Raw genomic sequence first — 16,249 nt, 5'->3', positions numbered from 1 at the left:
AATTAGCAGAACACATCAGCATTAACAAAACCTGTTCTACTTTTGAATAAAGGAAAAAAAATCTTGCCATTAATGTCTCATGCACACTGGTGTGGGTCTTTTAGTCCCTGTGTATGAGCATCTGGTGTTCTAGCTAGCTGAAGGGCACACTGTCCAGCCTGTCAAATTCTATGGGAGTCTTACAGCAGATGGACTGTGCCCTCAAGGGTACTTCCGTTAGGGCAACATACACTCAGGGGTGAATACCTGGAATGCAGATTACTTGTGTTTCAGGCATTTGTCCTTGGGTGCATAGAGCCTAAGCCTGGGTTCACACTGATGTGACCGCAGGTCACAGAATGGGGTCGGATGCGAATCTGGTCTGAATTTTTGCCTGGATTTGCACCTGAAATGGAGCCAAAGACGCACAAGACCCTCTTTCAATGCAGACCGCGGCCGCTTCAGAGATGTGTGAACCGGCTCCATTGAGAGCTGGTCACACACTGTTCATGCGGAAAAATTGGCATCCAATTTACATCAGTGTGAACTCAGCCCTAAACCTACATACTGCTAGGTGTACCGTCCACCCACAGCAGCTGTTGGACTCTTAAAGCAGCAGAGTGGATGGTTCTCCTGTGCCCTCCAGCCACGTTCACATGCTGGAGCCTCATACCAGAGCTGAAGGCCCAGTGTGCATGAGACCAAAATAATATAGTTGTTCTCCAGCTACCAGCCTCCATCACATGGTTGCTGGTAGCCAGTCATTACATCAGATCAGAGACTATTGTCTTCATTAATCAAGTGGATCAAAAGGGTTGCCTTATGTACATTTTGTACATAACAAACTATGGAAACAAGGTTTTCTTTAAACTACTATTCATGAGGCTATTTCAATTATTATCTTACACATATACCATAGAGCAGCAAGGTTTATACTAAATCACTCCCGTCCAACTTATTGTATAAACACAAGCGCTCACACACTAAGCGTGTGTATGTACTGGAAGCTGTGGGATTCCCAATCCAATCTAGCAGCTGCTTTACATTTATTCCTTGTAAAAATAAATCACAATTATTATACAAACAGATCCATAAATATAATATGTGATTAATGTTTGAGGGTTCTGAGTAATTTTCTAAGACAAAAATGATGACATTTACATGTAGGCGTGAAGTGCCAGAATTGGTCTGGATGGGAAGTGGTTAATGAATATGATAAGAAAACAGCAGTATTTTTGCTGGAAAGTGATTGGATGATGACATTCAGCAGAATGTCACCTAATTCATTAGGCTAAGGAAAATTCCCTTGAAAAGGGAGCAGCCTATTTGCCTTCAGTAAATTAAGGCTGGCCACACACTATACAATTTTCTTATTTAATTTCCTTTTAGCTTTACCTTCGACTATGTAGTGCAAGGGCCTGCCTGATTGCACATAAATTGAAGGGGTTTAAGTTTTTTGACCTCCCATATTTATATGGTTTTGGTAAATCAAAAAAAGAAAATTGTATAGTATATGGCTAGCAGTGTTAATTTTGCAGACAAAAATATTTTCGTTGACTAAAACCATTTATGAAAAAGTATCCTGGTCTCTTTGTATTGCTTCCTTTTTGTGTGAAATCCCTGGTGATCCCGACGGTCCCTTTGCTTTCCTATTTTAAAATGGCCACGCAGTGCATTCATTCCAGCATGGTTACATTTCTTCCTTGTATTGTACTTGAGAGCACAGCCTGCCTGTACCCCCCCCCCCCCCCCCTTTCCCCTTAGTCTATATCCCCACCTCTCTAAGCCACTTAAAGTGGAAGTAAACCCATGGATTTAAACAGTTAAAAAAAAAACATCCCAGGAATGCTAACTGCACATTAGCTGTGCTCTCAACCAAACTATCAAACCATCCAATGGCTGGTGTCATAACGAATGTGCAGAACCATAGTAGTTGAAGATTTAAACAGAGGCAAAGATGGCAGCTTCCTTGGCTGAAAACGATAGGGGAGTTTACTTCCACTTTAATGTAGCTAAGAATTATTTTGCACCCTAGTTCTATGTTTTCATGCAGAGTTGATTAGCTTAGCCTTGTTTCAATGTCCTGTGTATGAAAACATAGGAGCTGGGGTGCAGAAATATGGCAACAAGTGCTCTGGACTGATGAGTCACAATCAGAAATATTTGGCTGTAGCAGGAAGCAGTTTGTTTGCTAAAGGCTGGAGAGCGGTACAATGAGTATCTGCAGGCAACAGTGAAGCATGGTGGAGGTTCCTTAGTCGGGATCAATGGTGTCTTCAGTACTGAGAAATACTTATTCATCATGCCATACCATTGGGGAGGTGTGTAATTAGCCCCAAGTTTATTTTGCAGCAGAACAATGACCCCAAACATACAGCCAATGTCAGTAAGAACTATCTTCAGCGTAAAGAAGAGCCCTGAATGTGATGGTTTGGCCCCCAGAGACCCCTGAACTCAACGGCAAGTCTGCCATGGATTACATGAACAGACAGAAGGATTTGAGGTAGCCTACATTCACAGAAGATCTGTGGTTAGTCCTCCAAGATGTGTGGAACTACCTACCTGCAGAGTTCCCTCAAACGGTTTGCAAGTGTACCTAAAAGGATTGAGGTACACTTGCAAAGTTCTTGAAGTTTTGAAAGCAAAGGGTGGTCACACCAAATATTGATTTGATTAGGATTAATTTTCTGTAAATTTTTACAGTTTTGGTAATTGATAAAAAAAAAATATAAACTATTAACACTTCTATTTCTGAGAACATTCTAAATATATAGAATTTTTTTTCACACCTGTCTAATACTTTTGCACAGTATTTTATATACAAACATTTTGCCTTGTATTTCTATTAACTGGAATGGGTTGTTTTACAAGGTAAAGGTTCACACATACTTTAAATTGGTTGTAAACCTCAGACATGAAACAAAGAATATACCTCTATAGCCTGTACTTGCCTCAACTAAGAGCACTAAGTGTAATTTCTGTCTGCTGCTTCATTCTTCTGCTATCAATACACATCACTTGCCTCCAAAAGAAAAAAAAGGTGACAGAGAGGGGATCTACAGCACACAACTTGCGATTGACAGCCTCAGCTCTGTTCAAGACGGTCTGTAGGATCGCCCCACCAGGAAGTGAGCAAGCCAGGGTCCAGAAGCAGATATTGCAGGTAAGGATCAAACAGAAGCATAGTCAGTAAACAAGCCAAAGGTCAGTAACAGGTAGTTGCAGGATGGGATTAGGCAGAAGCATATTCGTGGAACAAGCCAAGGGTCGATGGGGACTGCAGCAGGTAAGACTGAGCAAGATATTGGCTGGAGAAAGCACAATAATCTGGCAAACAGCAAGTGCAGAGATATGGCTTAAGTCATAAAGTTCGTGGCAGGAACAAAGAGTTCAGGGTTCAGCAGAAGTTTAAAGCACAAGCCAGGGTCTTCCAATAGTACAGATAGGGCACTGTCCAGCATCTCAGGCCGCTCAGCGAGAAGATTCATCTCCAGAAAGCAAAGGTCTAGGCCCTGACAATTTGTTTCATTTCTGTGTATCACTTGAGGCTATTAATTTCACTGGGTATATTGAAGGCTTTACAACCAAGTTGAGTTCCACAATTGCTCTAACATGACACTGTCATGAGAAAACTATGGAGGCTGCCGATGCTGATCTCTTTTGAGAATCCTGGTTTGCTGGCTGTAATGCATGTGCCACAGCTACAAAGAGATAAGGAATTCTGACACTCATTTATAGGATATTCAAGGCCTGTAACACAAAAATTGAAAAGACGCAGATAGGCAACTACTATTTTCAAAAGCGGGATAGAATAGCATCCCTTATTTTCTTTAATACAAAAGTCACTTTTATTTTTTAGTTAGGTAGTTCACCCTTTTTTTTTTTTCCAGACAATACACATAAAACAAACTTTCCCTCTAACCTCCCTAACCTCAGTTCCCATACAAAAAAAAAATACTTAGAAAAAAATAAAGATTCCCTTTAACCAGTATAAAACAGCTATTATGGTTTATAATAGGACCATATGTGTAATAAACATTGTCTGCAATGAGAAAGTGAAGTAGCAATACTATTAAACCTTTGTGAGGTGTGACAGGTTCTGTGCATTATTATTATTATTATACAGGATTTATATAGCGCCAACAGTTTGTGCAGGCCTTTACAACATGAGGGCAGACAGTACAGTTACAATACATTTCAATACAGAAGGAATCAGAGGACCCTGCTCATTACAGATTACGATCTAAGCGGGAGGGTCAAGTGATACAAAAAGGTAATAACTGTGAGGGATGAGCTGATGGATAAAATAAAAGTACAGTTGTTAGGTGGGAGCAGAATAGGTATCACTGAAGAGAAGGGTTTTCGGGGAATGTCTAAAAGCAGAGTAGGAAATAGCAGACAGATTGGGGTAGGGAGTTCCATAGGATGGGAGAGGCTCAGGAAAAGTCCTGGAGGTGAGCACAAGAGAAGATGAGGGAGCTAGTGAGCAGCAGGTCTTGGGAGGAATGAACGCAATGATTAGGTTGGCATTTTGAGACAGGGTTAGTGATGTAGCTGGGGGCCAAAGTTGTTAGTATTTTAAAATAAATTTGTTGGGTGAGCGGAAACCAGTAGAGGGATCGACAGAGGAATTGCAGACACTGAATGGTTGGTAAGGTGGATGAGCCTGGTAGCAGCATTCATGATGGACTAAAGGGGAGATAGCCTATGTAAAGGTAAACCAATGAGGAGGTGAGAGATGACCCAGGAGTGAACTAGGAGCTTTGTGGTGTCATTGGTTAGGAAGGGGCGTATTTTGGAGGTAGGTTGAGGCGGCAAGATTTGGCTTTAGTTTAGAGTCCAGGATTACACCTTTAGGCATGTGCAGGGGTGTACCAGAAGTGCCTGGGCACACCCTAATTGCCCCCGTGCGGTGTAACTTCCCCCTGCTGCCTGGGCCCATGTCATTTAGTGGCTGCTTCCTTTTTCTGAATGAGCAGTGATTGATTGGTACAGATCACTCACTGTGTTCATTAATAACTGAGGCCTAGAAAACTGTTTACTATGCTTCAGTTTATGAATGAACAGGATGCCGCTCAGCACAGAGCACTTCCCATTCATTCACTGTGCAGTGCACCTGAGGCTGCAGAGAAAGGGGGTGGTGAATCTCCTTCTTCCAGCCCCTTTCTCTGTCCCAAGAATGATACATCAGGAGCCTGTTAAAACCCCTGAAATTTCACCAAAGTCCCTAGTGGTGTTCTTAAAAAAAATTGTAGGAAAATATAAAAAATAAAAAACGAACACTGCTCACTGCCCTACTCACCGTCCACTTTAATACATTTTAAAATGTGTGTGCCTGTCTGTATATACTGTGTGCATATATACATACAGACAGGCATGTGTGGGGACGGGTTGATAGTTGTGCCATCGATCTAGACAGAGAAATCAGGGAAAGAGGCATGTGACGGAGGAAATATTTTGAGCGTGGTTTTATATAGAATGAGTTTGAGGAAGTGGCTGACATGTCTGCTAGCAAATTAGTGATTTACTAAAGGACTGAAGGAGTGAGCTGAGGGGTAGAGACATAAATTTGGGTGTCATCAGCGTAGAGATGGTATTGGAAGAAAAGGTCTGGAGTAATCCACAAACCACCTCCATACCAATCCGCTTGTCACTTCCTATTTCACTCACACGCAGCAGTTTCACTTTATTCACGTTGGCATTATTAATGGATACTGGGAGATCTTTGGTGACGCACACACCTCCATCCCGGCCACGTCTGCCCCCGTTTGTGCTCTGTTGGGTTGGTTTTTCCTCTGCCTCCTCAGCTCCCAAGCTGGGCACAGATTACCGCCACCTCTGAGTATTCAGCATGTGGTAGTCTGATCTAGCCTTTGCTGTACCACACACGCATCTACCCCTGCTGAAGTGAGCATGGTCTTACAAAACGCGTTGGGATACTTTTAATGCCTGTGTACTTTGCCATTTACATTTTATACCATGATACGTGTAATGACATTTTTTACTGTATGTATCATTTAAGTCGCTTGGCTATGTTTCATGTTTACATGACTATTTTTTTTTTTTACACAAATAGTGCTTTTTTTTTGGTGGTATTTGATCACCACTGCGTTTTTTATATTTTATTATATAAATGAAAAAAAGACCATATCCTCAAAAAAAAATCTGCTACATGTCTGATAAAGAAAAAAAAAATCTCAATAGGTGTATATTAATTGGCTTGCGTGAAAGTTTTAGCATCTACAAACTATGGTATATACTGTATATTTTAACATTTAATCAATTCTGATGTATGGACGGCCTATCTCATTTCTTGAGGCCCTTAAAATGCCAGGACGGTACAAATACCCCCCAAATTACCCATTTTTGGAAAGTAGACAGTACAAGGTATTTAGTGTATGGCATGGTGAGTTTTTAGATGTAATTGTCACAATTTTTTGGAAAATTTATTTTTTGTTTAACAAATGGTCACCACTGCATACTTTCATAAGAGTAGTCCAGTATCTCCGTAGAAAAACTGTACTACTCTGGGGGGTTCAAGGTGTTTTTTTTTTTTTTTTACACTTTGATTCCTGCTACAATGATGATCACTGTAACAGTAATGTTTTGAATGGTCATCGTTGGGTTAAATTCATAACACATGTGAGTACCAGTGATCTGTGATTGACTACAGCTAATCGCATGATAGAGGGTGCTGTGATTGGCCCAGGTACCATGTGGTAGATGTGGGCCACACACAGCATCACTGTACATGTAGCAAAGCTGTTGTGAATGACATTTATTCATAACAGCTTTGTTGACATTGCGATAGCATAGTGATCACATGATCCCCAGGCAGCATAAATCGGTGGACACATCGGTCGTGGGAGCCACACGCCCCACCCAGGATGACGTACATATCCGTGGTCCAGCCTGGCTTTGCTGACCGCAGTACTAGGGTGCCTGGGGAATTAAGAAAATGCACAAAAAACCCCACAAGGAAAGAAAAAGACATCGGACTAGGAAGTAATCAGAGAAGAGGAAGAAGAGAAAGGCAAACTGTAAAAAAAAAAAAAAAAAAAAAAAAAAAAAAAAAAAAGAAGAAGACTAGCTAAGAGAGGGAAGAGGTGGGGACCAATATTTCCCAACCTCCTGAGCAGTTTAGGCAAAGGAAAATCTTTTATTGGGTCAACTGTCTAAAGCCCCATACACACTATCAGATTTTCTGCTGATTTTTGTCTTCAGATTTACCAAAAACATGTAGTGCAAGGGCCTGCCTGATTGCATACAAATTAAAACTCCTAAAGTTTGACCTCATTAGGGCTGAAACAACTAATTGATTAATCGACAACTAATCAATTACTATTTTCATAATCGATTAATTGGCCAGTAACATAATGGGGTTTAAAAAAACAAAAAAACTAAACTGAGCCTTTTTATAGTACAAAAATAATCGCTACTGTAAATATTACTTTCATTGCTCTATAGTAAAAAAAAATGAACCCCTTACTGTAGTGATTATCTGCTTTTTCTACTATAAAGGGCTAATTTTAGTTTTTTAACCCCATTATGTTACTAAACCTCTTAGACCTGGTTCACATCTATGTGTTTATTGGTGCTTTTTGCAGAAATGCACTACAGTTCATTTACATGATTTCCTATGGGACACGTTCACATCTGAAAGGGTCAGGGACTTTTAACGCAAAATGGTGCTTTATTGGTTCAATATACTTCAATGGAGAAGCTGCAGAAATGCATGTAATGCGTTTTTGCAGCAATTTGTGTTTTTTTAATCTGCTCAAAAAAATGCAAATTGCAGTAAAATCACGTGCGCAAAAATCAAAACGCACAGTAAAAAGCACTGCAGAAACAGATCAAAAGCAAATTGCATAGGTGTGTACCGAGCCTTATGCTGGCCTCACCGATCAATTTTCAGATGAGAATATTCAAACGAAAAATCTTTGTACATTCGCTGAATGAAAGAATTTTGTTTGAAATTTTAACTTTTTTTAACATTCTGTTTTTAAAATGAATGTCATTTCTGAATGAAAACCACATACATTGTCTGAAAATTCCTTTGACTAAGAAGTTTTCTATTATTTCCAAATTTTCCCGTCACTCTGGTTGAAAATGAACATCAGTTTGACCCACTTTTTTTTTTAAATTAAATTATGGCTACAGGACGGTTGTTTAACTCTGGGAGGCCGTCATATGACGTCCTCCCAGAATTCCGCTCTCGCGCCCCACTCGAGAGCATCCGTGACCGCCGGGTCCACAGGACCCGGCGCATCACGGATCACGGTAAACGGCCGCTTATCGTGGCCATTTACGACGTGATCGCTCCGTCAAATGACGGAGTGATCACTTGTAAACAAACCGATCGGTACAGCGGAGGGGGGAAGAGATCAGTGTCAGCAGCGCTGTGGGCTGCATCTGCAGTGCCCACATCGCTGCTCACCGGAATTTAACCCCTCAATTCCCTGCCATTACTCTGCAATACCAGCCAATACTCTGCAATACCCTGCCATAAATTGCCATACCCGGAGATACCCAGCCATGCTCGGAGATACCCTGCAATACCCAGCCATAGACATCCCCCCCCCCTCCCTCCGGTGCTTCTATCGACTCGCCAATACAATCAAAGCCAGAATCTCTTTATTTATTTTTTATTTTAGGCTTCCCAGCTTAGAGGTGAGATGCGGGGTCTTATTGACCCCATATCTCACTGTAAAGAGGACCTGTCATGCCATATTCCTATTACAAGGGATGTTTACATTCCTTGTAATAGGAATAAAAGTGATCCAAAAATTTATTTTAGTTTGACATTTTTTCCCCAAAAATTAAGTAAAATGAACAATAAGATTTTTTTTTTTTTTTTAAAGCACCACTGTCCCCATGTGCTCGCATGCAGAAGCGAACGCATATGTAAGTCCCACCCACATATGAAAACGGTGTTTAAATCACACATGTGAGGTATCGCTGCGAACGTTAGCGCGAGAACAATAATTCTAGCCCTAGACCTTCTCTGTAACTCAAAACATGTAAGCAGTAAAAAAAAATTAAAGCGTCGCCTATGGGGATTTTTAAGTAGCGACGTTTGGCGCCATTCCACGAGCGTGTGCAATTTTTAAGAGTGACATGTTAGGTATCTATTTACTCAGCATAACTTCATCTTTCACATTATGCAAGAATTGGGCTAACTTTACTGAGTTTGTTTGTTTTTTTTCCAAAAAAAAGCATTCGAAAAATTGCTACGCAAATACCGTGCGAGATAAAAAGTTGCAACGGCCACCATTGTATTCTCCAGGGTGTTTGCTAAAAAAATTATATAATGTTTGGGGATTCTATGTAATTTTCTAGCAAATAAATTATGATTTTTACATATAGGAGACAAAATGTCAGAATTGTCCTGGGTGCTCCAGAACGCCTGATGGCGCTCCCTGCAAGTTGGGCCTCTGCATGTGGCCACACTGTGTAAAAGTCTCACACATGTGGTATCGCTGTACTCGAGAGTAATAGCAGAATGTGTTTTGGGGTGTAATTTGTGGTATGCATATGCTGCGTGTGAGTAATAAACTGATAATATGACAATTTTGTGAAAAAAAAAAAATCTTGATTTTGCAAATAATTGTGGGAAAAAATGACAATTTCAAAAAACTCATCATGCCTCTTACTAAATACCTTGGAATATCTTCTTTCCAAAAAGGGGTCATTTGGGGGGGTATTTGTACTTTTCTGGCATGTTAGGGTCTCAAGAATTGAAATAGGGCGTCAGTTCTTCAGGTGTGATCAATTTTCAGATATTGGCACCATAGCTTGTGGACTCTATAACTTTCACAAAGACCAAATAATATCCACCAATTTGTACTCATTTTTACCAAAGATATGTAGCAGTATACATTTTGGCCAAAATTTATGAAGAAAAATTACTAATCTGCTAAATTTTATAACGGAAACGAAGAAAAATTCATTTTTTTTTAAATTTATTTATTATTATTTTTTTTTACAGAATTTTCGGTCTTTTTTCTTTTATAGCACAAAAAATAAAAAACCCAGCGGTGATTAAATACCACCAAAAGAAAGCTCTATTTGTGTGAAAAAAAGGACAAAAATTTCATATAGGTCCAGTTTTGCATGACTGAGTAATTGCTATCAAAATGTGAGAGCACCAAAAGCTGAAAATTGGTCTGGTTATTAAGGGTGTTTAAGTGCCCAGTGGTCAAGTGGTTAACTGATTAATCGAAACATTAATTATAAAAATAATCGTTAGTTGCAGCCCTAGACCTCATATTATATGGTTTTGGTAAATCTGAAGGTAAAAAAAAAATCTGCAGAAAATCTGATGTGTGTATGGGGCTTAAGAGGGGATTTCCTCTCACTTTAGGAGGAGATATCCTCCAACTTCTTGTTGCATCCTTGAGATAGAAATCCAGAAATCTAAAGGGCTTAGCGTTCAAGAAACCAGCTTGAATACCTTGCAAAAGCTTGCTTGACACATTGCTCTTTCATGTACTGAAGCCCACATGTGCAAAGCTATAACCATGTAATCCCATAATTAGCTTTACATTATTATCAGGATTAAATGATGTGTTACAATAATAGGAGATGGTGTTTTTCAACCTGCTAGATTGTCATCTTTTATCATTAACTCTATAAAAGAATGCAGGTTGGAAGCTATGGCTTTGGTGGCTGCAAATTTTGGGACTTCAAGTACTGCAAGAGGACGACAGCCCAGGAAGTTGGCAGTCAAAAGGTCTCGTCTCCAATGTATGGTAATTGGTTATAGTTTTCACCACTTCGTGTTCTTCATACTGGTGACTGCATTCAGTAATAGGGTTTTGGTTTTCACCACAAAACACCAGCAAGTTTCTTCAACAGTGAAACAAGAAGCTGTTATTTTATCTCCATGAAAAAGCACACAACACACACACATATTTTTCACTTTTATTAGCACAGTAACAAATGCAGACTTCATTAGCCTACAACATATAACCAATCCACGGAGTAATTCTTATTCACTTTTACATTTAAACAGCTTAAGGTATTTTACTACAGATTCCATTATCACCTCTTTCATCAAAGCTCACCGACATAAAAAAAGAAAATTATATAAAGTGTAAAATGTTTAATACAGCTTACCAGGCCCCTTACAGTAGAGGCTTGGTTATGTTTGTCACACACTCTGCAATTCATCTCTCACACACAAATATGCATTCAATACTTGAACAAGGACAACACAGAGGTATACAGTATAAGCAGTGTAACTGTACAAAATTAAATGGTTTGAATAGTTTACATAATCACTTCCAGAACCAAAATAAAAGGGGAAAACAACTTTACATTCTTTGTAGTCCTCTTTAGATGATAATTCAGAGGTTTCTGTAATCCAGTCAGTTACTGCAGAAAGATACCTTAAGTTACAATAACAAAATTCTCTGGAAATAAAAGACTGAATAAAATCTGTTATAGAAATAACCTATTCTTTGCAGACTCCCACCCTCCATTGCCCAATGATCAAGCAGCTCTCGCTATCACAGACAAACCGGTGTGCTAAATTGTATTTATGTAGCGTATCTCTTGGTCCACTGTCTGGCCATTCTGTCATGCTCGGCTCTGTTGGTCATGTACTGGGTGGCGATGCTTCCAACAAGAGGGTCAGCTAGAAATGTAAAAAAAAAAATAAAATAATAAAGTTGGTCAAGGTTGGAGAAATAAAGCGTGGAATATACATTTCTGACAAGCGCATTTCTGTAATTTAAAAAAAAATGGTGGGTTTTCCATTGACTCGCTTACACTGGCATGAGCCGACTTAAATGGGCTGTAATGCCAGTACTGGTAGAAGGTGTTCCCAATCATGCGGCACTCTGACTGGCTTCACGGTGATGGCATCAGAAGCCTGGACACAGTTCTGGGGATGCTGATCGAGACAGCAATGCATACACAGTAAGTAGGACTTGGCGTCAATGCCCACCCTCCCTGCCACTGCACAAATGTTTATAGCTGTCAAAGTTTTTTTTTAATACTCAGGTGGGTAGGGTGAGCGCCAACTCCTACACTGTATATTTCACCATCAGATTGCTCATAAATAAGGGGGAAGGAGGGGGAAAATGGCAAATTAAAATAGCATATAAACAGTCACAAGAGGAATAATGACAAAAAAACAAGTCATAGCTTATGAAAGTTCATATCATGTAGTTAAAAAACAGCAACTGTAGAAGGCAGCCCCATTTGAAGACTAAGAAGCAGCAAAGCAATCTTCTAGGAACACTGGAAATGTAAACAGAGGCGCCACTCTAAGTGCCGTATTAAAAGAGTGCTTTAATAAAAACTTAAAATTTGGTAATCACAAAAGTACACTAGGCAATAGGCGTGTAAACAAGAAACTGCCAAACATCCATGGAGTAGATTCATTCTGTGAACTGGAGGACGGTGGTATTCAGTAGAGCAAGTTGGAACATACACTGCTGACACTTCCGGTCGGTGGAACGCATGCCGACAACCAGGGGAATGACATAAGTTTTTATTAAAGCACTCTTAATACTACACACTTACACCCCTTTCACACCAGGGTGTTTTGCAGGCGCTATAGCGTTAGAAATAGCGCCTGCAATCCGCCCTAAAGAAGCTGCACCATTATGTGTAGCGTGAAAGCCCTGAGGGCTTTCACACTACAGCGGTGCGCTGGCAGGACGTCAGAAAAAAGTCCTGCCAGCAGCTTCTTTGGAGCGGTGAAGGAGCGGTGTGTTTACCGCTCCTCCACCGCTGCTCCCCATTGAAATCAATGGGGCAGCGCTGTAATGCCGCCGGCAAAACGCCGCTATTGCGGCGTATTTAACCCTTTCGCGGCCCCTAGCGGGGGTAAAAGCGCCCCGCTAGCGGCCGAAATGCGCCGCAAATCCGGCGGTAAAACACCGCTAAAAATAGCGGCGTTTTACCGCCGACGCAAAGGGCGGTGTGGTGTGAAAGGGGTCTTAGAGTGGCGCCTCTGTTTCCATTTACCTGTTTTTTTTTCTTAAAGCTAATGAAAAGAAGTGGTATAACCTCTTGCAGAATCTTCAAGTTCACTCTTAATGTCTGGTACCTCAGCAGCACATATCCATCTTTCTTTCACTCCCCTGCCACTCATTTTAGCTGATAATAGAGAAAATACCCTGCACTTCTGAAAAGAATGACACTCACTCTATGTGACAGTATTGGTGTACTGAGTTCGTACGGTCACATGGGGGCAGGTGGACCTATAAGCTACCACTAAAGATCTAACTTTCTTACATAGGGCTGTCAGTTCTCAGCCCCTGCCACTAATCGGAGTGGCAGAGGAGTGAAGAGAAGTATATGCTGCTGGAGAGTGAGGGGTTAAAGTGAACTTTTGTTTTTCCCTCCATGAATAAACCGTAAGTTCACTAAGTTACAGTATAACCATTTTTTTTGCCCCATAGAAAGCGTTGTGTTCAGTAATCAGAGTTGTAAAATAACATTTGCATTATAGATCCTACTGAGTTTTATTAAATGTAATATTTGCATCATACTTGGCATACAGAAAATGGTTTAAAGTTGTATATGGCTGTTGGGATAGGTTTAGTCTAGAAGTTAGAATAAAATTGTTCGTTCCAAAGGAAAACTGTGGCTTATGTCGTGAAGAACTGATTTCTAGGGGAGATTCTTACCAGGGTTGCAGTCTGTGAGCAGTGAACAGATGGAGAGGAGAACTTTAGAAATGGTTAATGCTGGGCTCCAGTTATCTTTCAGGATATCGAGACAGATGACTCCTTGGCTGTTTATGTTGCAGTGGTAGATCCTTGTCCGAAATGTCACCTGTATTAAGAGTCAGTGAAGGAAAAAAATTAGTGCAGGTTGTTAATTTCTCATTAGATAATAAAAAGATTACTTTGCAGACATTTCATATGCTGCCTTTTTTATTTACTTTGACTTCTAGGAGAAGAAAAGCAGCCCATATACAAAAGAAATGCTTGGGAATATGAACACATGCCTACAAGCCAAAAAACCCTTGAAACAATTGTTCCTGTTTAAAAAACAAAACCAAAAAAAAACAAAAACCACACGTATACTTACTAGACCATGTCTTGATCGCCTTTTCCTACTCTACTACTGCACCATCTTTACCAGATATCTGGCACATTGGCACATGCAAGTTGCAAGTCTCTGCCAGGTTTACAGGACTGGGACTGGGAAATGAGCAATCAAATTCCACCAATTACTCAGTTCTCGGTCTTCAGTGAGCAGATTGCGCTCACTGGAGTGCTGGGCTGTGGAGGGGTTGGCTCAGGCTCCCGGTCGCTGAGAGGTTGAGCCAGGTGCTGGTCCAGGCATCTGGGTGGATCTTTCCTGAGCCTGGACTGGCTGAGAACAGACTGCACTGCTGTGATCCATAGGAGAAGTATGGGCAAAGAGGCTTTGGCCATACTTCTCCTCTAACTAAACAGTCTTTACTATAGTATCGCAATAGTATGTGGATGCTTCTGGAAAGTCAATCTTATTAACTGTACATGTTCTCTTACTTGTGAAAAGTTTTGATACAAAAAAAAAAAAGTTAGCAACACACATTCCAAATAAAGCTTGGTTTTGTTGCCCACAGCACCAATTGAAACAAAACGCTGATTCTGATGTTGGCTGTAGGAAAAACTGCCAAAGAAGTAGGAACTGCAGTTCACTGTTCTTAAATGTAAAATATTTATGTATGAAAATCAAGAATCCTCCATGAAGTACAGTACTGGCAGTACACGGTGTTTAACAGAACTGCATAAGAACATATTTCAGGGCGCTCATTTCAAATAGTTGCTAAATTGAGCTAACAGTATGGCTGGGCAGTAGGGAAAGTGAACGTAATTGTGGGGGCATCACTAGAGCGATAAGCAGCATGAGGAAGGGGTCCCGATTCCCCTACATGATTCAGTAAATCCCTTTTAGAATACTGTGGCCGGTTCATTAGGATAAAAATCTGAAGACAGGCGACAAAAATGTTGAAGGTTTAATGGCTAAAATAGATCAGGAGAAGCTGCAGAGGCTAAATAAAGTGTATGTGGTGAAAAATGTAAAATCAGATTCATTTCCACATTGTATTTTAATCATTTCTATCCTACTGTAATTAAAAAGAATGAACTTCCTTATATTCTGTGATATGTATTCATTATGCCCTGTGAGTAGGCACTACAGGAATCCCCGCTTGCAGGCAGCAATGTACCGTGGGATATATTAGAAATGGAAAGTAAACATCAAAAGGAAAGGCTGCAAAGCATGCAGGGAATCCAGGAAGTTGTGGAAAGAGATGGCCAGCGAACAGGCAGAACTCACTCAACAATATTGTATTGCTCATATTATTTATTTATATACACACACACTATATATTATATATATATATATATATATATATATATATATATATATATATATATATATATATATATACATACATACATACATACACACATAGTTTATATTGTATTGTTCTTTTAATGCTGCAGTTATAAAATTAAGTTTATGCTGTGACCATAGATCTCCTTTAATGTAAATGGTTAATTAAAAAGTAAAGGGGAGCCAGACTGAAACCTTTAAATACATTAATGGCGTGAATTAGATTCAGGAGGGTAGTATTTGTTATATGAAGTGGAGATCAAGAACACAGGGACCTTAAACCAGCAGGAAGAAACATCAAAGTAATGTTAGAAAGTATAACGTTTCTAAAACTAGTAGTAGATTCTTGGTACAGACTGCTATCAGAAGTAGTGAGTCAGCCAATTTAGTGAGTCAGGGAATTTAAACATCCCTGGGATAAACACAGGTTTACCTTCAGACCAAAAAAAAAGAAGGACTAACTATGCAACTACAAGTCTGACTGCTTTGATTTGTATTTAGCACATCCTGGTAAATGAGGCCATGGGTGTGTTACAGAAGGCAAAAACAGGGCAAACTTGTATTCCAGTATGGATTCACTACCGTGAACTAGCAGATGAACTCAACAAATTGTTATTGTTTTTGCATTTGTAATAGTCTTCTGACCTCTTGTGGTGAATCCAGTGAATTACAGTTGTGAGCTAGTTATTTCTTCCTGGTGCAAATTTTAAATGCAAATCCAGTTTCTCCAGTACCATTAAGAACACATATAGCACAAGTAATTGTTACATCCTGTAAAAAGTTAATATATTATCAGCTATACCTTTAATGATGTAGAAATAAACTATTAAGATTTCTCTTCCATAAAAAGTAAGCAACAGTTCTGTTTGAACAATGGATTTTCCCAGAATCCCCCTATCCCTGTTCAAGCTCCTGATCTCCT

At 39.9% G+C, this 16,249-nt stretch overlaps 1 protein-coding gene across 2 annotated transcripts in view; it reads right to left on the bottom strand.

Moving 5' to 3' along the window:
* Positions 1 to 10,890: 10,890 nt before the first annotated feature.
* The window catches only part of UBE2E1 (ubiquitin conjugating enzyme E2 E1), a 59,925-nt gene continuing 54,566 nt past the window's right edge, over positions 10,891 to 16,249 (bottom strand). For both annotated transcript variants that reach the window (XM_077491415.1, XM_077491416.1), the window contains exons 4-5: positions 13,623 to 13,770; positions 10,891 to 11,617 (exon numbers count right to left, since the gene is read on the bottom strand). In XM_077491415.1, the coding sequence (XP_077347541.1) occupies positions 11,520 to 11,617; positions 13,623 to 13,770 (246 nt within the window). In that variant the 3' untranslated portion in view covers positions 10,891 to 11,519. The remainder of the gene's footprint in view (positions 11,618 to 13,622; positions 13,771 to 16,249) is intronic.

This window comes from Lithobates pipiens, unplaced genomic scaffold, assembly GCF_037356315.1.
Source record: "Lithobates pipiens isolate NorthernLeopardFrog02 unplaced genomic scaffold, aLitPip1_a1.2 Scaffold_19, whole genome shotgun sequence".
Taxonomy (NCBI): domain Eukaryota; kingdom Metazoa; phylum Chordata; class Amphibia; order Anura; family Ranidae; genus Lithobates; species Lithobates pipiens.
The sequence above is the reverse complement of the archived record's forward strand: the minus strand, read 5'-3'. Positions and strand labels throughout refer to the sequence as shown.